Genomic DNA, 24,477 nt, shown 5'->3' on the forward strand with positions numbered 1-24,477 from the left:
ATGCTCAGCATTCAAGCAACGAATAGCGCAATAACAATATTTTCAACGTGCAATCAAGCCGCTCGTTTGAAAGTCCACTTCCTAAGAAGACAAGAAGCTAAGAGGAGGCAACAGAGATTTCTTTTCGTTTTTTCGACGCGAAGAGAGCGCGATTGGAATTACGTCGAATTTCTTTCGATACAGCGAAGACGGGGATCGGTTAGAATTCGCGGTCGTATTCCACCGTTGAGAGGACTAAAAGAAAATAGAAAATGAAAATAGCAATTTTACGCTAGCGAGGTAAAAGAAGGAACGAACGCGGCGTGGGAGGGTCTGAGAAGACTGACACGCTGCAGTGCCTGAAAGATGAGAAGCGAGCTGTGTAGCGTGAAAGAAAGGAAAAAGAGAAGAGGAGAGACGGCAAAGAGGTAAGTGTGATTCGAATCCAACGAAACACGAAAAGAAGAAGCCAACCTCTTTGCCACTTCGAGACTTCTCAACGATCCCTTCAAACGCGTTTCTTTTTCCTTTTTCGCGATTCGATATTACCAAATTTTATTGGCGCTCGAGGATTGTAACGATGCAGTCTATTCTTTTATGTTCTGTTCAAGCTGGGCATTAGTTATCCGAATTTTTATTCGAACGATTATTCAAACGAGAAATTATTTATTGTTTGAGAATTTAGATAAAGGAGTATTTTAGATAAAGGATTATTTATAATTTATTATTTATTGTTGTAAATTATAAGGTATGCTTAATGATATGCAGGGTGTCCAAAAAATGTTGAAGGTCCTTGGAAGGGATGGTTCGGGGGGTGATTTGAAACAACTTTTTCCTTAGTTAAAATTTTATCCGAGGTCTCATTAAGGAGATATTAACTGCAAACCTCGACCAATCAGAGCGCTTTGATTGTATTGTTCAAGTTTATTAAAAATCCTCGCAAATCATCAAAAGCGTTGTTAATTAAAAGTATCTCACACTCGAAAGTATCGAGACTCACCATCATGCACCTTTTGTGACGAACCTTTCACAGTTAAACATTTAGTTGAAGAATGTCAAGGAATGCAGCACGATCGAGTAGAATTCAAACTTTTAAGTAATATGCAGACGATTCTCAACAATAGAAAAGAATTTCTCAAACTATTAGATATATTAACGAAATATGAAATAATGAATAAATTGTAATTGAATTGTATTTATTAACGTGGTCACTAATAACCATGTAGTTGATGTGACCTTAAACAAAGTAATTTAAGAAAAGAAAAAAAGTATCGAGACTATGTCTGATACAACAAAAATAATCGATGCTCATTCAACAATCAGACGTATCTATATGTCTGAAATATGAATTATGGTCTTAAAAATTTATATAATATTTAAATAATATTTTCTAGCATCCAAATTTCGATTCCATAGCACCGTTTTCTAATATCAAATATTCCCCGATCCTCCCATTTCTTTAATTCCCAGTCTGCTTCTAAAACCTAGTAATTTACGATGCTTTTGTGCTGTTCAATTTTCCATTAAATGAACGCCACGGTACGTCCAAGCACCGATTTGCAATACTGAAGTGCAATCAGCCGTGTCAGAGAAAAGAAGGAGGTTGGGAAGCAACGAGGACGAAGTAGAAAGGCGAGATAACACGCCTCGAAATGGAAAACAATATTGCAATTACCCTAGTTGAAATTCTTGTCTTCCTATTAACCTGCACAGTCTACATCCCATTATTTGGTTTGAATATGTATCATCCTCTACTTAAATACTTTAGTCTCATGGTTCCTCAAAATTAATTCTAATCGTTCATCTTGTTTTCTTTTACGAACAAGCTTGTCTATTTGTTCGTGTCCATTTTATTTTTCTCTTCTCAATTTATTTATATGCCTTTCTATCCTTCACCCAAATATTTTCATACCGTTCCAATTAATTACTTATATTATTGTTGTAATACATAGGTCTTATACGAATGCAATGTATTTCAGTTATTATATTTTTATCAAACGTTGACTTCAAGTCTCACTGTATTTAATTAAATAAAGACGAAACTAACAGTATGTGAAAGAAAGTTGACACTTGAAAACCATACAAAAATAAGTAGATAATCAAAACAACGTCAAGTGTAGCTTGTGATATATAGTATGGTGGTGGTTTCCAATGGTGATTTCATTGGAATTATATGTATACAACAAATATCGATTTGTTTCTAAATCACGTTTACCGAGTTTTTTTTTTTTAAATTGCTTTCCACGTACAACCAACTATCAGGGACAGCGTTTGCCACAAATTTTAATCCAGATTGTGTTATTAACGCCAACTAGAACTAGTGCCAAGGCGACCGTTAGCGCACGGTATTAAAAATAAAAAAAATAACCATTCCATCACAGTATCCAATAACGGCACGCGAATTCACGAACTACTTCACTATTTGCAAACAAGAATTGGTACATTTGGTTCGCATATCGACGAGCGTGTGCCCCGTGGCATCAAATGTTTTTATACTTCTCCTACAGGAATTAGACGCGCCTGTGCTGCTGTTTCAAATGAAACCAATTAAAAAAACGAAAATATTCGGTAAATAGGATTCGAAACTCGGGTGTTTCGATCGCGTATTTATACAGCAGCGCGATTCGCAGCCATTTTGCCACACTGACGAAAGAGATTGATATTATCGCTATGTAAAACAAGTTATACTGCATAACATTGTTCCACGGAGAGTTGACTTCAATTCATTTGTATTCAGTCAATTTGATCATTTCAACCCTTTGCACTCGAGAGGTGACTCTCAGTCACCATTAGGTTTCACGCAGTAAATCTACAATACCTAATGTTTCTTTAGGTTTATTTCTTTGGAGCTCGAAGTGTCGATAAAATGATTGTCGGCGAGGTAAAGGTGACCTTATTCTCAAATCTAGATACCTCAGAATTCATGGCAATAGAATGCTAAGACACATCTCGAGTTATGGCTGGCAGATACCAGAAAAAAAAGATCTCGAGTGCAAAACTTAAAATTCCATTAAGTTCTTATTTACTATCCTAATCGTGTATGCCATATACATATAGTAGGTGATTTTGATTTCTTGAAAGTGCAAGAAGTTTTACTTATTCTACGCGCATTTGTAGACTGAAATAGGGCCATCCAGCACATAGTTCGTTGAATAAGAGCCTAGAGTATGTTGAACAGGCTTAGCAAGGGTCGAAATCGGACTCGTCTTGTCAGTCTGAAAGTGGAGGAAACGAAAAGGAGTTCCACTTCGTGGATGGCGGACATATTTAAAATATTTCAATCCGCCATCCCTTCACCATCACCTGACGCTCTTCTGTCTATTCGAAAATGTAGGCTGAAATTGTGGACGGAGAAATTCGACTCGGGTAGTCCGCGACCTCTTCTCGCCTAGCAATCCATTAGCGAGTCACGGAGAAGTCGAATACCCGGGTCGTCTTAGGACGCCTCGAATCCTCTGATTAAAATTCGCGAAACTGGCGAGAATGAGAGGCTGCATTTAGTCTCGTTGGAGCTGCCAGTTGTCGATGGTGTCGCTGTTACGTTCAGTTTTCCATTCCCATGTTCCATGAAGAGCGTGTTGCTCGACGCGAAACAACGGAAGGAATTACAACTGGGACGCGCAATATACAGTGTCAAATGATTCAGTATAGCCCGTACAAAGTATGCCATCTTACGAATCTTTGCTTTCGTTCGCGAACAAAAAGTTCCTGCAGCATTATAAATTTTAGCTTTTGTAGTAAATGAATGATTCAAAAATGAAAGTGTGTTTTCATTTTTTGAAAGTACAGAACAATAGAAAAGCGTAGCTTTGTTAAATTTCATTTCTTTTTAAAATCAAAAGTAAGGTAACTCACTTCCGTTCAAAGCTTAGAGTTAAAATAATATAATTTTATTTTCAAATAGAGTTTCTCGCTAACTAACTGACTGACTGTTTGATAATTTGGAAGTACAAGAATTCAGATACAAATTCGTACAATACATACAAAATTCAAAGTAAAAAAACACATAAAACTATCCCATAATAATTTATCTTTGCCATTTATTCCATTAAACAGTTAAATCTCTATCTGTCCATGATGAACTCTTTCATTCCATAATTCAAATTCAAATTTTTATTAGAAAACCAATGAACGATTAGCGACAAATCGTCTGTTTTTTATTCATTATCTAAAATTCGTATCTAGACAAGAATTTCTCATCTAAATTAAAGTGTTCGTATGAAACGGCGTGTGGTCGCCATCGAGAGCAGAGGGAAGCCTGAAACGTGCGGTAAAAGAGACTGGAGAGACACGCGTTCTAAAAAAAAAGTAGCAAGGGTGCGCGACAACCCCGGTGGCGAATAAAGGACCCGAAGAGGTGGAGATTACGACGACACGAAAGTAACCACGCGTAATGATTAATGGTTCCTCCGTCTGCCTATCGCCGTTCGAAGGCTGACCTTGCCAGGAAACAGGATCTGACAGAGCCTGAAAACGTGCACCCATCTATTATATTACGAGCGTCGTGGAGTTCACGCGCAGGATGCATCGACAGCAAATGCGAGCTAATTTCAGGCTGATTTGTTCTATCGAGTTCCGAACTAAATTTCTCAAAGTTATTTCACGTTTTGAGGGTAGAGTAGATTAGTCGTACTGTGGGAGACTCGAATCAGTTCGAACAGTTCTAACTTGCCATATGAATCCTTAGCAGTCGTGTGTTTACTCTCAGCCACCAAAGCTTTTTTTACCGTTCCAGGCGTATGTCTGCTCTTAGCCCCACAGCGAAGAACCATACTAAATTCGTATTGTATACATCTCTATATATCATTCTACCACTTTCTTTGTATTTTTATTATTTGAAGTTGAATTCAAGGCATTTTCAATGCCAATAGTTGTTTTGCTAATGATTAAAAATATTAAGAATTTCATTCTAAAATTAAATAGAAATACAAAAAATTCGTGTTAAATTATAAACTTGACGTTAAAAACAAGTTTGTAACTATAAATTTGTTCATTTACATGTCGTAATTACAAAGATATTCGATTAATTAAAATTTCATATACATTTGTCTCCGTTTGTACCTCCCATAGTTAATGTACAACATTTTCTAATGATTTTCAATTGTTTGTCGAAGAGTATTCGACACACTCCAATTTATCAACAATTTTCACATTTTATTTATATTAGATTGACGATCTGCTATATAATAACTGCAGGCTAAACAAGTTTTATCAAAAATATTCGATGTCAGTCTGATGTTATCTTCGATATATCTACAAAAAAACCATCTTGAATACTAGAAACTATTTTGTAAACTTACACGTGAAAAATTACGTTGAAGTGAAATATCAAAGTTTGGACTAACAATAACTATTGTTAGTACAACTATGTACTACTGTAAAATATCCCTTGTTTGTACACCATTTCAATAACTTCAATTCCAACCATTTCAATCACTCCGTCGCTGTTGAGGTTTCAATCAAACTATCGACAAACTCTCCGTTTGTAAATTTACTGTAACTTCCCTATCTACCGTAAACTCTGAAAATAATCCTAATCCAAAGATCGATACGTATCAGACTACCAGAAACGTTGCGTTCAAGTACCAGGAACAACAAAGCAAAAGCTCGTTCAGTACTCCAGAAGTTAAAAGATATCAGCAATTCGAGAGATCTCATGAACATATCAATCTTGTAGATAAACTAGGTACTCGTGGTCGTCGTCATGCACGTTCTATCGACGAAAGGGATACAATATTTTATTCGGAGAATTCCATATTCGAGACTGCTCGCCGATAAACTCGGCTAAGAACACATACAGCAAGTGATATGCAAGGGATATCCTTAGAGAGGATAAAAATTGGGTTTGATGCTTGAGATCCGTATTCTCCGTTTCTTGGTCCTCGTCCAGCGGGCGCTCGGACTATTTTCTGAATACGTAACTCCAGCTCGTGGGGAGGAAACCGGCCAAATATTCATGTGACCTCATATTGAGAAATACAAACGGACGATCCGTCTCCAGCGATACGTAAACTGGATTATGCGTCCAGGGCAGATTTAATGTAAGTGGCGTGTGATGTTTGCGAATGTAGAGTGATTGTACAAACAGCTACCAGCTTTGAGAAGACGTTTAACCCTCCAAACGTAGTCGCCTGTGCGTTTTGAACCCATGGGCAATTTTAAATGTCAATAATCTACCATTTACCAACGCGTAGTCCTACATCATCCTGTACAGTAAACTTATTCAGATACTTTTGTTTTCTGGCTTCAGAAATACATTTCTTTTGGTTAATATTCTTGTCACAGGTCTTTAGAATACTTTATTATATTTAAAAAATGTGAAAATTATCAGTTATGATTGTTTGTACTACAGGATCTTCTTTGAAGTTGATTGAGCACGAAATTTTAAGGATGTATTCATTTATTTTTGGTAAAAAAAAAAAATAGATTTTTTTAATATTCTTATAACTTAACGTCTTAAGCATAAGTATAAATCGATACTTAATATTTTAGAATTTTTTAAATATGTACATGCGAGCATAACAAATTTCAAAAGTTTCATTCAAAATTCAAGTACTTGAGCGGCAAAGAATCATAAAAATTGTTATTTTTATGCAATTATAAATATCTCAGTCTGAAGAAATATTCTTTTTTACATCTGAAAAGGTATTTAAAATCATTTTTTTACACAGTCATATTTTATACAGTAAAATATTTCACAGTTAATACATACAGAAGGTCTTATTCATAATGTACTATTCGAATAAAATTTCATCCCTCTCTGGCTCCAATCATTAGCATTACCTCCAAGACGAAACCCGTCTGCAGCCTCTATGCTATGGGAGATTGCTTGTAGATGCATCTTTAATGGAATGCCAACGTCTCGTCGTCGACATTTTTTAAAATGAAAATCTCCTTGTACGTCTCGAATAATTATGGAGAATATTTTGTTGTCGGAGAAGAAACGAAATTTTGCCTGGACGCATCGTGGGCGCGGCTCGTTTCGCGTACCGCAGATCGATAAAGAGTTTGAATGAAACCCGTGACAAGAAGTAACGCCATGAAAAATTTGTTTAAGTTGTCGATGAATTCAGTGATAACTGTTACGTTATTTGTCGCTCGAAGGATCATATTTAATATTTCAAGTGAAGTGTCAGACAGACGTGGAGCTAAATAATGGACGACGAAGAATATCCATGAAATTATTTATTACAGATTTTTATTCCTTCACTGTGAAATATGGGAATTATTTTTGTGCGTAAATGAAATTTTAATTTTTGTTTGAGAAGTAACAGATCGCCACTTTGAATAATTATATAAACAGTATTTTAGTCGAATTATAGGATGATAGGATGTAGCATTGTATTAGGTACAAATACAACTTCTTTACTTCATAGTTATAATACAAGATCATAATAGCATAATAATAAAATGTTATGCATTCATCAAAATATAAATTATTATATTAACGAAATAAATGAAATCTATAGACACTTAATTCAGTAGTGAATTGAAACTTATGCTCCATGTTTTGGTCACAATTAAACTTATCGTTCGCCTCTGATGACAATAAACATTTTTGTCTAGAGTAATCACTACTTTGTCGTTTTCCGTTTAAAAAACGTATTACTCAAACATGTATCATACATTCGATAAAACTCGTTGCAGCGTTCTATCGACTGTTAATGCACTAAATGGAGCACGAACTTAGCACGAAGATTATTCAAACTGCCTGGAAAGTCGTTTTACGGAACTCGCCGTGAAAGTTGACGGTATATTCGCAAGCTTCGCGATCCGTATCAAAACTTCGTTTACGAAGCATAATTATCAACTAGCATTGGCCAGTGCGCTTTGTATCGTTTCGAGAAATCCACTTGTCGCGACTCGCAAAACGATGTATTTAATTATTTATTTTTAAATACATCGACGCCCAATTAAAAAGTTTGTTACACGGTATGAGAAATACGAGATCGAGGCTCGTTTATCAACGAGAAGTTTCAGTTGAAAAACTGAGAGTTAATTCACAGAGGCTTCTAGGCTACTGAGACACAACGCGACAACGCGCACACTCAACCGTCCTCGAGAATATAATTAAAGCTGCATGTTAATGCAAATTGCTTCGTACTGTTAACTTTGCGTTGCGCATTTATTCAATTATCCACCTTGCACTTTGTCGTAACTGTCTGCTAAATAACCGATTCTCAACGTTCGCTAATAGGTCTTCATTGAAATTCATAAATGATATATTTTAGCAAATGGTTGGTAAAGTAATCGTTCCTTATGGTTGCGAGAACAGTACGAAAGTGGAGATTCGTTGGTCGACGAGACAGGGTATGGCAGAGACCTTCTAATTTATGTGTCTTCTTTGTCCTGGAAGAGGTCTTCACCTTCAAAACCTTATGGAATTATTACTGTTCTTATTTTGGCTGCACTTTTTATATTATCAAGTGAAATAGATATTACAGATGGAATAACGATGTCATGACGATACAATGATGATATTATGACGATATGACGACTTTGTGACGATATCATGGCGATAATATGACGATATGACGACACTATGGCGGGAGTATGACGACGTTATGGCGACATTATGGCGAGATGACGATAGCATGACGACATTGTGACGATATGACGATATAATGGGGATTAACGATAGTGACGATTATATTAAACAATGATAATGCATTCAGGAATTTCTTCCATCTAGAAACATTCATTCGCTTTAATCACGTTTGTCGAACGCGACTGTGGTTTTCATGCGGTTCCTAACTCATTGAGGAAATGTACCAAGCCCATTCTCAATCCTTTTCATCGACCATTGGGCACCGGATTCCGGCGTACTACCGAAAAGTACTCGATACCGTTGCCAAGAAATTCCGTGAACGCTCTTTTCGTTGAAAGTGTTTAACCATATCCTGGTTCGCAACTGAGTTTCTTGCGATTGACAATTTTTAACTGCAGTATTTATACGCGTGCACATCTTCGACTTACTTTCAAAATTAAAAATGATTAAGACACATCAGGGAGACGGTTACCAATTTCTTGCTTTGAATAGAATGTTGACGTTAATTTTTCGGAAACAAAGATAAACACATTTCACTTATGAGATTTAAATTGTAATCGATGCTATTGGGAAATAAATGTTTCTGTTGAAATTTCAATTTAATTAAGTATATACGTTATCATTAAAATTCGTGTCGATAATTCTAACATTCCTCCGTCAAATTAATTCATCAAGCAACCTAATTAGCACAAGTCACGTAATAAATTAATGTAATGGAAGAATGCACTCACGTAGGTACGTTATTATTCAAGTTCATACCGTTCCCTCTAACATCTTCCCCAGAAATTAATTTGTCAAAGAAGTCATTCGGTATAAGTAGCGTAATAAATTAATGTAAACGTGGAATATACTCGAAACCATGCACGTCCATGTAACATATTCACGCTTCATGCGACACCTTCGTCAGTTTCTATCGCTACTCTAGACGTTTAAACGCGCGACGCGTCAAGCATTGAAATTGTAAGCGGTCCGTTCCCTTCGTACCAAGAAAACACAGCGTACCTTCGTAAATACAACAAGAAACGGCAGAGAAATTTTACGTTCGAACGATTCCCGATAAAACGTACCAGTTTCGCGCGTGCAAAACGCGACTGATACCAACCCAAGGGGAATGGGAGAACCGAGGGAAAAAATCGCGTAGAAGTAACAGGAGTCGACGGTTTCGAGTCCAAAATGGCGAAACGCGGGTAGATCGGTATTGCGAGCATCAATTTTTAAGGCAAACAAAGTCCAACATTAACGTGTAATGGCCACGGCGTCGACTGGGATTCCGTTGTCCACTTTAAATATCGAAACCACTCGGTGCTCGCGACCGCGGATCGACAATTTCAAACCATCCAGGGGTTCGAGCCGGGTGACGTCACGTCCGATCGTTTACTCTGGTTATTACCGAAACAGATTGGAAGTCCATGAGTTTTGTGGATATTGCAAAAAAAAAGGCAGAAACGAAACAGAAGAAAAAGGAAAAGTAGAGAGCATCGGGGTTGGATGCGAAACGGAGAGAACGTCCGTAGAGGAACAAATGGGGATACGAAGCAGCTTATCGAATTATCGTCGCAATATATGCTCCTCTTTCACTTTTTGTACTTTTCTAATGCATCGACAATTTCTGCTGCGAAAATTCCGAACGCCACCGCTTGGAAAGCTCTTAACGTACACTGTGTACACCCGGCGAGAGAGAGAGAGAGAGCCTTTAGATGGAATTCAGATTCAGCGATCAGAATTATTGGAAAATGCTGTTTCGCTGTTGGTTAAGATTTCCTATTACAGAAACTATTGATTAATAGCAACAGTTTTAAATTTAGGGAGCTACCACCCAGGTAGCTCTTAACGAGTGCTTTCCATACTGGGGAGTTGGAGAGATTGCTTCTGGGTGGAATTGAGATTTAGTGATGTGACGTATTGAAAAGGTTGTTTTACTATGGATTAAGTTTTCTTGTCACATGAAATTGCAACTGGTTAAAATTGAAAGCATTACTACTTAGAAAGTCCTTAACGTGCAGTAGATATTCTGGGAGCTAAAGAAATTGCCTCTGAATGAAATTCAAACGTAATGAGCAGAAATATTGGAAAAGACTATTTTGCAGTTAGACAACATTTACTTTTGATTAACAGAAGCTGGTTAAAATTTAGAGACCTACCACTCAAGAAGTTTTTGACGTGCAGTAAATATAGTATCGAAGTACTGGTCAAGGTTTCCTGTCATAGAAACTAATAATAATAATAATAAATAGCAATAATGCAACAATAAAAATATTTGCACAAATAGTTGCCAATTAATTTTATTAAAATACTTTTAATTCAAAAAGATGCCTGACTACTCATACCAATATACTTAAAAAATGTTCTTGATTCATAGAAATGTGAATAAATATGTGTGCAAAACCCGTCATAAAAATTCTTTATAGATCGAAAAAAAAATCTTCGAAAAGCATTAATAAAAGACACTCTAAACTAGAATACTCCCATAAAGTAATCAGAAAGTAATACATAACTTCTTCAAAACTGCGCATAATTCTTATATAAAATACTTTTTATACAACATTGTAGATTCTGAAGTTTCCCAATATGACTGCATTGCGTCACTCTGTATTATTGAACGATTCTTATACTGTCACCGTCTCTAATTTACTTTCAGATCTCTCTGTTAATTCTTTCAATATTCTTTCTTGTTTGTTTTCTCAATCCTGTAACTCCTCATCCAACTTCCTGACGGACCTTTCTCTATTCTTAATCCTTCCTCTAACTCCTTCCTCAGTTTCCGTTATTTCCTTTCCGAGATTGAAAATGACCGGTCACGAGATGGGACAAATTTAAAGTCAGATTTAAACTTCCAGGAAAACTTCGCTATTTTGAAGGAATTAAAGAAAGAAGGCTTACGCTGATGGCCATTTGATATCATACTGCATACGAGTATACTTCTGAAAATGTAGGACAAAATTAGATTGAACGAGACAGAAATAAATTACAATGGGAAAATTTGTTCCATTTTTTGTTTGTCTAGAAGACTGTTTAAATGTCGTGAAATGTATATCGAGAATTATAGATTATCTAGGAAGAACATCACGAAATACCGATCCTTCTGCAACATATTAAAAGACACTTACGCGATTGGATCAACGAAAAATGGAACAATATTTGGAAAACAGAAAAGACACTAAAAATCCATAGAATAACAGATGACTTTTTCGAACAATCACCCACACGACACCTCAACAGACTAGAACAAGTCAAAATTACGCGCATCAAAATTGGACATACAAATTACACGCATAAACACCTACTTGAGAAGACCATTAGACCCACCTGCCGTACATGCAACGAAATTCTAACAATAGAACACATAATATTTACTTGTAAAAATACGGAACCACTCCGCATACAATACGAAATACCCACTAGTTTAAAGGAAGCGTGGAGCACAAAAGAAAACTTAAACAAAATAATTCAGCTACTTAAAGATGCACACATATGGACCAACATCTAACATTGGAGAAAACCTCATAAGAAACTGTCGCTAATAACCAAAGGTTGATGCGACGTTAAATATGCAATTAAGAAAAAGTACTCGACATAGTATTATACTGGGTGAGCCATTTAAAAGAAGCCACCTGAATAATTTGCTTGCTTTTAGCGATAGAAAAGTTATTAAAGTTATTAAAAAAGTTATTGGCACCACTTTACGTGCCCCTCGAAATCAAACAACTCATGTTCGACACTTTTTTTCTATCGTTAGGAGTAACCGAATTATTTAGGTTGCCTGTTTTTAATGCCTCACACAGTGTAATAAAAGAAAAAAAAAACAATTAATTTGGCTGTATAAATTCGTATTCAGTCACATAGATGAATGCTTTCATTAAATTGAACACGCAGAAAAATCTAAAAATCTCTTTAAATTGGAATTATTCGCAATTAGTATACCTATTACTATTTACGACTAAATTATTGAAGTTATATTGCTTGCTGTATCATAAATATTTCTTTACTTAATCGACAATCTAAAATAAACCTCAACTGATTTCTTATTTGCCATTGTTATGTGCATTAACCTGTAAAGAACGCGTCAACAATATCTTATGCGATATTTTCTAAGATTCTTGACATCCAGAACCAAATTTTTCACGATTCGAGTATCCCAAAACATTTGAAAATTCTTTCCTCGAGAAGCCGTTATGGAAAATCGTCGAAAAAGTTTCGAGAATTTTCCAGCGCAGCTGCGAACTCTATCAACATTGTCCAGTTGACGTCTCGAATGTTTGGGAAAGAAGAATGACGCGCGTGTAAGCGGCCTGGTATATTTTTGTGCTCATGCGAGTTGATGAAGAGCACTACGAGGTTTTTCGTAATCAAGCACCGTGTAAGGTAAAAACTAGAAGAGAAAGGGGGCAAAAAATACCGCTGCGAGAGGCTCCTCGTGAGGGACAAGAGGAAATAGGAACGATGAATTCAAGAATTCCGGAAACGAAATAATCTTCCACTCTGTTCTTCTGCTAATATTGTTTCAAGGCTCGCTTCGCTTTACTGCCTTGCGCCTGCTGCAATAAAGCGCGCAAACTGTTAACTGGATATGAAAACCGTGGAACTTCTGACACATACCAAGTGTAATTGAATTATTGACTATAGGCATGAAGGGTTCGTCTTAGAACTTGTTACAGTTATGGCATTCGATTGACAAAATCCCCCAGAATCCTTCGACCGACTCTATTTCTTAACCAGCCCTCAGGGGCTCTAGCTATGTTTCTGATCGTAGCTACAGTACGGGTTTAGCAATTCCGAGGTACCCGAGCTATAGAGAGCCCAGTGGGCTTTAACGGACTACTATCCTAATGGCGACACCAGAGAATTATGAAAAGATGTATGTAAGCAAATGCACGTGCAAAGTAATATGAAGCAAGAATTAAATGAATGTGTACAGGGTATATTTATAAAATATCTAATTTATGTGACATCATCTTTAGTAACACATATGTATGTACAAAACAATGTTTAGTAAAATCTAGTTCGCGATAAAGGTTACTATGCATTTAGAATAAATCGAAATGTATATAAAATATCAACAATAATATACATGTAGCGCCATCTAGAACATAAGACTTACTTTCATTTAGCTTTCAATTCTTTTTCTGTATCTGTAAAAATATGAACATGATGTTTACATAAACATTCGCATTTTAATCATTACTCATTAACACTGACGAGTGACTGAATTATTGTAACTTAATCAAATTAGTATCGAAATCAAAAGACAATTCTTTCTACAAATTCTTCCTATAAAGTGAAATGATTACATAATTAACCAAAATGGACCTCACTATTAACACAAAAAATAATACAGAAGTAATCGCAAAGGTAATCACCAAAAAGCAAGTGGACACAGGATCGAATAAATTTCGCACGAAATATCTGCTCTATATGCAGTTCTTAACGACCGACAGTCTTTTTTTAACCTCGTTTAAATACTACCGAGAGAAAAGATGAAAGCAGGAAGAAGCAGGTGAAGCCATGAAAGGAAGGAGAAAGGTTCTCTTTTTATCGCCGTTCCGTTCCGATACGCTAGTTTGCGAAAAAGAGTTGTAATCAGCGAGGAAGTATTATTTTTCTTGGGCAGAGGGTGAGTCGGGAATTTCTAAGGAACAGCGAACACCAGCTCGTGGAAACTAGCGAGTGTTGGCTGAAGAAATTTAGCGGGTGTGAAACGCTAAAGGCCGCCTCGCTCGTCTACAATGCAAAAGTTCTTTTAAATGATAAAAAAGGGGAAACAGCGACGCAAGTGTTAGGAGGATGTGCTGGATTTAAATCGAGGATGTTTTAAGGATGTATGCAAATTTCGATCGTGCTTAATGCTTTCCGCGTCCTCCTGAATGTAAAATTTCAGATCCACTCGTTTGGAGGAATATTATAAACGATCGCGTCGATGAAAGGTTACATCATTTTTCTTTTTTTATTGTGTACTGTAAACGATCATTAATTTCATACTGGTAATTAACTAACAGATTGTAATCTTGTGATAATTTTAGTCAACATTTATAACGAAAATGATTAAACATTTTTGTCAATATTGACAGTGTTGTTATTCGCATCATTTAGTACATGTTTATATGAAATATCCAATATATATTGAAATACCCCCAAAAACTACAAGAGGGAGCATAGAAATACATTTGTTGAACTCCAAATAACTCCAGGCACGTGAATAATTTTTTCTATCAAATAAAACAGTTTATGAAAGTAGAAAATTTACCTGAGTGTAGTTGTCTTTCACATTAATTTGGTGCGTGATTTGTACCACATGTCGTCTTTAATAAATTAATTTGGAAGAAGAATATTAGACCGAATAGCGTGGACATTAATAGTAATAATAATATTTATAATATATACAATTAATACATAGTTGCAGTCATGGAATATATATACATATACACAGATACACAGATCAGATGTATACACAGATGTATACACAGATTGATTGCTAAAACTGAGCCAATATTAACAATTTTATGATTGTATTAAGCTTCTTACAATTAGATTTTTGTCATGGAGGAAAGAATTACTGCTTGTCGAAGATAAAATTTCGTTTTTTTTTTCTTTCAGATATTGATCTTCCCGTAGGTGATTTTGGAAGTGTTTGTAGTTGTTAGTTTGGTTTTTCCGCTTTCTAGGGCGAGTAAACCTTCGAGAAAAGATAACACTCTGATTTGAACGCCTCTGGAATTGCACGGTCCCTAAAGCTAAACGCTTAAATGTTTCGTAAACATTACTACACTATCTGCACCAACCCGTACAGAATTTGCTAAACATGTGGCTTTGAAGGGAAAATACACCCTCGTTCATAAATATGTGGACACTTGCTCCATCTATCTAATGAATAATTAATATACACAGTAAATTATTACTATATAACTTTTGATGCTAAGATACACTAAATTTTATATCGGATGTGTATTTAACATTTAATAATATTAAATTTAATAATATTTAATAATATTAAATGTTTTGAGTGCCATATTCAATTTTATAGTGGAACTATGGGATCGTTTGGATAGAATAGTTCAGAAAGAATGTTCAATGTATCAAAAATATTTATGGTTAAATATTACAATATAAATGAGATAATATTACTTCGGATACAATGAAGAAATTGATAGTATTCAAGTTTGGTAAAATAAATTTTAAGAACACCGAAGAAATGGCAGAGCTCCAAGAGGTCGTAACGAACTCTGCAAATTTATTCTCAGCTGACGACAATATTCAATTGTTCGACAAAAATCACTGAAGCAAAATAGAATTCGCGAAATTTAGCGACGAGATTACACACTAGCATGGACATGCTGTCTAATCATTTAAATAATGCACGCCAATAAAATGGAAGAAACTACAGCGGTGAAATCGGGAGGGACAACCGTCTTTGCACTGGCCAGCCTGCGACCATTGTTACCATTTCGTCTTGGTATGACTGTAGCCGACATGTAGAATTGTATAGTATTTGCTTCCAGTAATTATTTGTTCGTAGATGTCCTTTCAAAGCTCACCTCCAGTGTCTGTCCTTTGACCCATTAATTAAATATGGATAGCATTGGATACACCACGTTTGCAGTAGTCTCCTGCAAACCTTCTGTAGTTTGGAGCGAAATACTCAAAAGAAAATGTTAACTGCAGACTTTATGCTAAACACAATTATCTTAGAGGAATAACAATTTATTTTTTTTATTTTTTAAAATAAATTTGATAGATTATGAATGTTTATTTTGTAAATTAAAATGTAATGAATTCTTTCTCGGACGCTATTAGAGGTTTATTTCTATTATTGGTATCCAACATCTTATTTCGAATAGGTTAAACAAACTTTTTCTCAATTTTACTTTTGCATTATTCGATACATCGAATAATGTATAAATAAAATTATGAAGCGATGCAAAATGTAATTGTGATGACGGACTACAAGACTTGAACCACATAGTCTGACCATGTCCAATGTATAACTCCCCACGAATTAAATTAATAAAAAGTCTCAGAAGTGCGGCTTTCAATTTCCAATGAACACAAGACTCTTACTTCGTAAACCGGAAAGTAAAGCATGTTCTCACTTATGTCAATTCATAAAAGCGTGTAATCTACATGTTTAAAAAAAAAGATGCTGTAAACATTTGAAATAAGAACAAGTTCTTTGTATTGTCCCTCAGATATAAGATAAATCGTATCATGTACAAACCTATATAACGCCATATAATTCTCATTATTAGAGAGTTTCATAGAGGCTTAAATAAACAAATAAAAAAAAATAATAAAATTATTCAAATTTTCATTTAAAAAGCTATTGGCAGATGATGTTCTTTAAAACAATATGCAAGATACTAAACGACTGAGAGATTAGGTACTCTAGGATGTGAAATTGTACTAACCAACAATTATAAATCGATTTACGAAAGCGAAGATGATTGTTAAAGATTACAAAGAAACGTATGCTACAATTTTCCCACCTGCTGTTCCATGTTAACTAACGGTACAGCGATGTATTTCAACGTCTCCATGCTCAAATGGAGTGCTCGACGAATAAATTTTCACGGAATAGCGTCAAAAGCTAAAAGGAACCCGCACAGAGAATCGCGAGCGGTGAAACTGGGGGCTGCAAGGTATCCAAAATCGAGCTAGACAGATGTTGAAGCATACGAATGAAGTCAAAGACACGGCGTGTAATCTGAATAAAGCTCTGGCATGGTTTGCGATAGGCGATCCGTAAATGGCACGCGAGTTCACACAAGAAATTAAAGGAATCCTCTCTTGCACGCAGACAGATCTTCTGTGTCTACAAGCAAGGAGCACATGGTACTGTTGGTCTGCGTTTGTGGTCCTTTCGTGGCATCCAATTAAATGGTCAAGCGAAGACAATGGTAGAATAATATAATAGCTATATAATAATATAGCGATGTTTAAATAAAACATACTGGATGAAGTACTCGAATAAGAATGAATTTGTTTCAAATTAAGATTATTTGCTTTTGTGAGGGACGTAGATCGGTCGAAAATGTTAATTAGTACGTATTGGACACTGCATCTTGTTAAATGCGAAAATTGATTCTAATTAGCTCCAACTGAAAAATTTTAAAAGGGAAAGTCTATACAAAGAATAAAGTTTTCGAATGTGTATAATATTACAACAAAAAGAAATAATTTACTTGAGATAATATTCAATTGGACTGAAATGCTACAACCTTATACGACAATTGATGAAAACAATTTTATACTTTTGTTATTGGCTTGCATTTGAAGTAAACATTAGTTACTTGAATTCATTTGATTCTTGAATTGCATGCAATAATGGTACCTTCAAAATGTACAAAAACATACAATGATGCGTTCGAATGCATAAATATATAGAATATAAAAATAAAATACACGTTGCAATACTTGGAAGCTAAAACATACTTCAATTCAAGTTTCTGTTTTTTCACCATAAAAATATGATTTTACATGAACATCCGAAGTCAATTAATAATTGTTCGTCATTTACAACTATGTTGTTATTCTAGACACAGAGGACATGTAGAAAGAAAGTTTCTGTCCTCAGGGGCTGTAGCTATGTTTAACTGTAGCTACAGTACGGATTTAGCGATCTCGAGATACCGAGCTATAGAGAGGCCAGTGGACCCCAATAGATATACAAATGAATATAAGAGATACTGCAAACAGCATTAAAACTATGGAGCAACGAGAAGAAGACTGAGAGCGATAATGATAAACGTGTAATTAAAGAAATAGCATCAGTTTAATAATTATGGGTGTATAGTTGAAACACTTAAATAAATACAGGATACAGGAAGACAGTCTTTATAAAGTCTTTATAAGTCTACGATCCAGACAAGCATTTGATATCAGTCACGCTTGAGCACACCTTGTGTTTCTGTTTCAATCACGGTATTTCTAATTTTCTCTTGAAATTGCCATTCGCTGAGAGAATGCTCACCGACGGTTGAAGACCTCTAAACCTCATCACAAGTCTCCCAATCCCCCAACCCTTAGCTTGAGGAGAACCTGTCAAAGTTAGACTCTGTTAAAGTAGAGATCTGTCTCGATCCCCAGCTCAGACTCCGCAGAGCACTTTGAGGAAACTCTCTCCCTTTCAAACAGTGCATCGCCTAACTAGTGCCAAAGACAAGAAGATGGGTGTAGCAGGAGAACTTGTGTCAGCAGAATCGACGGAAGAAACAAGAAGTCAACTGACTAACAGAGACAGGAATACTTTAAAGACGCTATAAGTAAGGGATGCTGAGAATATTGCTTTGCGAGATAAAGATTGTCAGTGTTTAGTTCTCGCTATTTTGTTATATATTCTACAATATACAGTCGATGACAGTCCCAAATGTACTTGAATTGGTTTAAGAAATAGTTACATTGGATTATGTTCAAATTTATTTTTGCATTATTCAATTCTACAATGAAAATGATGTAGAAATGCAGTTACTCAAATCTTCGTTTAAGAAGCTATTATATCAACAATGTAGCTAGATTCATAATTAAGATAGTGGGAACGATAGTGGCGATTGAGGGAACGTTTATGTCACAGTGGAGAGTGATGATCAGTGTATTTAAACTGTCACTAGTGAATGATTACGGTAACGTTATTTTTCTATATATACAAGTGCAAATAGACTTGCAGCATTATTCGAAAATACGTACATTTTACTAGAGATTATACTGAGATTTAATCCAAATCCTAGTTTAATACCAATACATTGGTGAACGTATACATCTTAACTAATTCACAGTTTTGACTATAACACTGATGTTAGGGAGGGTTATCATGGACTATACACCACGAGCCAGTCACTATCGAACTTTTTATTTGCAGATAAACAACTTTTCTCACATTCGTCAATTACACCAGTGAATCTGTATAATTCAGACATTAATAAAATCTGTATCTACATACGAATTTCAAATATCAAATAAAAGATAGTAATCTTGTCTTTTATTCGTTGAATAGAAATAATCCCAAGTTATCTGACGTTAAAAAATACAAATAATAATTTGAAGTCAAATAAATATTATCATTCGCGTTTAATCGTCGTACAAAACCAACGGTAATTATTCGAATCCTTCGAATAAGAAACGAGATCTGAGTATCTTTACTCTACTTTTTGATCTACTGTCTCTACTACGATACTGTATCACTGATGTTCATTCCCTGTCAATACTTCAAATTGACTGTAGAATCCACTTTCACTCTGGCAAATCGAACTCACAGCAAATCGAACGAGAACTTGGACGAGTCCAAAGTCTGACGTCGTATCAACTATCAGGTTAATTTGTTTAAATACTTACCGATCGTAGTCAGCACCGTGAGAGAGTACAAAAACGCTTTGGCGAAGTTCCACTCGTACTCCGGTGGCCGTCGTTCGGTGACAGGATCGCTGGAGGAACCTCCGACATAGGTGCCGACGTTCTGGTTCGCCATCATGTCCTCAGTGATCCTCTTCACTAGTTGATCTTGGAAACGTGCGATTTCCTGAGCGGCCAGTCTCGTCCAATTCTCACGGTAAAGGATGTTCAAACTCTCCGTGATTATCCATATGTTTTCCACGGTCTTCGTCCTTGCCTCGTAATTGACCTACGCATAGTAGATTGTTTTGTTAGAATTTTAATGATGTAATCGCGTGAACACGTTCTCCAGTCGAAAAAGTGGACAAATACTTTGAAGACATTATAAATAAGGGGTGCTGAGAATATTCCTTTGCGAGATAAAGATTATTAGTGTTTAGTTCTTGCTATTTTGTTATATATTCTACAATATACAGTTGATTCAAAAACTGTACAATGTGCTTGTCTGGAGTCTGATTAAGGTTCTGGTAGTTTGGAGCGACGGTTGAAGGTTTTCTATGATATTTTTTTTTGGTGAAAAAATAATTAGATTAGGATGAAAATGAGTGATTACGTGCTTTGAGTAATGAAGATAAATGAAAATAGGTATGTTTTAATGATACGTATGATTTCGGGGTAAAATTCTGAAAATTAAAAAAATAGTAACACTTTCATAAGAATTGATCAGTTTTCGACATTATCTTGTTTCGAGTCTGTTAAAACATAGAGGCATTCAATATTTTGGGCTAGTAGCACTTGTTTTAGATGAAGGTTCGTTCTTAACCCTTTTATGGCAACTGGTTACTACTGCTAATCACAAATTTAAAATTAATGTTTAAGTACCTACTGGTTTCTAGTAAAAACCATAGTGGAATATGTGTTGCGAACCATATCCTGGAGGACAATCAAGACACCTTGTTGACATTTCTTTTCCATAATTTCATTTATACACATATTTTTAAATTTGTAAAAATAAAAATATGCTAAGTAAAATATATTTAATTCTGTCCTCAAGGAGACAAATACATTCAATATTTAAATCGATAAGCCAAGTAATCTTTGAGTATCATATATGTATAACACGTTAAAAATGATCATTTCGAGGAACACACATCTAAAGAATTGGAATATTTATTAAAAGGGACATGTCAAGAGTAGTAAAGTGTAAGAAGTCCGCTAAACGGAAATATCTTTTCTGTACAGGAGTCCTTGCAATACGGGTTTGAGTTTAGTAAAAGGAAAAAAGTGGACGAGACGTTCGATCGATAAAACTTCGTTGAAGCGAGCGCTAACGCCAGAACGCACAGATAATTCGATTGACTTCGGGTTCAGTGAGGTCATCTCAGGTAAGAAAGAAAGATCAAACCGGAGATGTGACGATAAATCGAGATTTACTTTCACCGATACTGTTCATCCCTTCCAGGCGATGGACGAACTCAAAGTTTCGCAGATTTGTTGATAATGACAGCGGACTTCTTTTGAACATGGATAACTGGACCGGGGACGTTCATGCAAATTCGTATTTTTATATGATGAAAAACATAAATTTAAATTAAAGTATGTTTTGTCCTCTAATAATTTACTAAAGTTAATTTTTCAAGCTACATTTCCCAAAAAATCACAGTTTTATTTATGGAACAGCGATCACAGTTGAATCGTATAACTCATTTAGTCCCATTTCTGCCGATCAATTAATAATTCAAATTAATAATTCATAATTCGTAATTTCCATTTTTGGAGAACAGTTTCGCTGCAAATCGTATTAAGGAGTACAAATGGTATTCCTATCAGCGATTGGATCTGATGTCGAGTTATTTGCTTAATTTTTAATTCACTTGTCATCAAAATGGCGATGGAATCGCAGAGTTGATGTGTTTCCGGTTAAAATTGCAGAGAATTTAAAAAAAAAATAGAGAGACTCTGATACTTTTAATTTTAGACGTTAATATTTTTTTGGAGGATGGGGAATATTTACATTTTTTGTCTATATCTGAGCAAATATTAATTTGCATAAATATCTGCAGTCTAATTGTAACTTATTTCGATCTATGTAGTTGCTCTCCGACTTGGATGGGAAACTATCTCTTAATGAAAGTAATTCGAATAATAGTTATACTATTTTTGGAAGCTTGTAAAGAGTCGTACGAAAAAAAGGTTTTTTGAACATTGTTCTTAATAATGAGCAAGTTTCCACATAAAATATAACTTTCATTTAAAACGTTCCTCGCTAAATTTTGCAATTTAAAAGTTATACAGGCATGCTTGAATTAGATCACTCTGATGTGTTTGTACATGTAAAATCTTCACTGAATATCTTGTAACGTAAGGGAAGAGATGGTACAGAGAACCGGAAAGTAGATCAAAACTATAAAACACAATTGCAGAAAATAGTAGTGGAAGGGTTCAACTGGAAGCTGTTATGGAGATCTAATTTCAGCAACACAAGGGGTGTGTCCACCCCTTTGGAAAAAAAGTACCAAGTTACTAGATGCCGCTAGCAAAATTCCATCAAAATCTGACAATTAGCAAAGATCTCTTCGTAGCCACTTAGCTATGTCAACACGTGCAACCATCGATCAAAAATGATTATTCGCTCGCTCACCTGCTTCAGCCAAGCGGTAGCGTTCCGGCCAGTAGGCTGATTCCCCCCTATTGTAGTGGCAAGCGTCCTTTGTTGTATCCCGACGTCGCTGCCGCCTTCGATAGCGAGGAAGATGAAGCTGCCCAGTAAAGTGTACCCCACGAGGAGGGCGCATATCCCGAGGTTTATAACAAAACCCTTCAAGAAGGAGTGCTGGCTGGCCTTGTCCGGCACCCCGCCGAAGCAGAGACACCTCACTTGTCTCGATGGATGAGTTTTCGAGCGGTCCGACGTCGACCTCTTCAGGGACGATGTATTGCCATTATTCGCGGGCTTGAAGCCCTCGTAAGCTCTGTAATGTCTCGCGTTGTCCTTCTCCATCCTCCCTTCGTTTTTTTTATCCTCGCCCTTTCTGTCGGATCACCCAGTTCCGTCTTTTGATTCACATTTGTCGAACGGTATCTCAAGGCAGGCTGTCATTCGCATTTGTCGGCCCGCTCCTGTTGATAGGAAGAACCAACGCCGAAGGGGAAGAAAAATCAGAGGATAAGAGCGGTCCTTTCTAATCTTCTTCGAGCTCCCTCGATAGCTAATCTCGCGCCATCCGCATCGTCAGTTCCTCCAGCGAGGTTGGGACCCGAATTCTGTTTGCTATCACTCCTGTCCGCTCCTATTCATTTTTCCGACGCTTCGAATGCTGGTCGTGCTACGTTCGTCAACGGGGACGTTCCTCAACAGTTTTCGTCGCGACCATCTGCGGGATCTTCGCGAGTCCATTTGCACAGACTGTACCGCGCGATTCTTAGCCAGAGAAACATCGAACACCCCATCGAGAGCGGGTCTCGGATCGAAACACTCCATTGGACGCGCTTTGCGATCGCGAATGCCTCACCTTGGAATGTTTATCGAGAACAGTAGTCGCGGAGTCGGTCCCTCGACTGTGGTCGATTTTTCTATCCTCTCGGAATACTTTCGTTCGACAGGAGCGGATCACGGAGAGGATTTCCCAGAAGCGAGTGTTCGATGGCGCGTCGAGCTAGCACTCGAGTCATTTTTCTGGAGGACGATCGCCCTGACTGGAACCCGGGCCAGAATTTCACAGATGAAATCGATGTTTGAGATATTTTCTGGGATATTAGTTCCTCCTCGAAACGAGGCTCTCCACGGACGTCGAACTCAGGAGCCTGGATCCTCGTTTTTGGGATATTGGCACCCCCCAAAGGAGGGACTCATACGTTTAAGCAATACTTCTAGACGACGGTGAGGGAACGTCGAATCTTATTAAAGAATCCGTCGTCGTTATGTCAGGCATAATTTCGCGAGAGTTTCAAAGGGCCGATCCAATTTCGGCATATCTGAGTTTCCACGCTGCTTTATCCCCTCGCAGAAATTAGCTTTCGACCGATAAATCTTTTCGATCCTCTCATTCGTCGTTTGCAACCGTTAAAAACGCGGTCAGTATCGACCGATGGCTGGTAAATATTCCAGGAATTCTTCGAGCGACGATATCGATCAATTAACCTCGATACAAGAGGAACCGCGACATCCGTTGGGGCACTTTGGCTGCACGTCTCTTCTCCCTCTGTTAGCAGAGAAATAGAAACTTAAGGAACACCGCGGAGTGAATTTCAAGAATATCCTCCATAAGTCGCTTAAAGTTTCCTTCGTAGTAGCTGAATTGTAAAGCCTGGGAGTTCCGTGCTACCCCATCGTCCTCGGGCCTTAGGAAAGAAACGTCCTCGTGGTATGCAGTCGGGGCCAGCGAAGAAGAGGATGGCAATTTCAAGGCTTCGTTCGGATGAAACGGATTTCCAGGATAAGTATTCCCGACGCGAGTCGTGGACGCCCGGATGCTCGTCGACGGCTTCTTTCTCCCATTTTTCTTCTCTACTTTTTTCACGAATTTCTGCGCATCGGTCCACGTCGATTCAACGCGAGACTGTTTTGCCTCCAGATGAAAACTCGGCGGGGAATAAGCCGATTAACGTGGTTAGACTCGATCCAGTAATTTGCT

At 36.7% G+C, this 24,477-nt stretch overlaps 1 protein-coding gene across 1 annotated transcript in view; it reads right to left on the minus strand.

Annotated features, from left to right (window-relative positions):
• LOC128891810 (TWiK family of potassium channels protein 9-like) overlaps positions 1–23,494 on the minus strand; it is a 102,343-nt gene extending 78,849 nt beyond the window's left edge. The window contains exons 1-2 of the mRNA XM_054151630.1: positions 22,485–23,494; positions 19,847–20,132 (exon numbers count right to left, since the gene is read on the minus strand). Coding sequence (XP_054007605.1) covers positions 19,847–20,132; positions 22,485–22,844 — 646 coding nt within the window. The 5' untranslated portion in view covers positions 22,845–23,494. The remainder of the gene's footprint in view (positions 1–19,846; positions 20,133–22,484) is intronic.
• Positions 23,495–24,477: the final 983 nt, after the last annotated feature.

The sequence above is a fragment of the Hylaeus anthracinus genome, unplaced genomic scaffold, assembly GCF_026225885.1.
Source record: "Hylaeus anthracinus isolate JK02 unplaced genomic scaffold, UHH_iyHylAnth1.0_haploid 12002, whole genome shotgun sequence".
Lineage (NCBI taxonomy): Eukaryota > Metazoa > Arthropoda > Insecta > Hymenoptera > Colletidae > Hylaeus > Hylaeus anthracinus.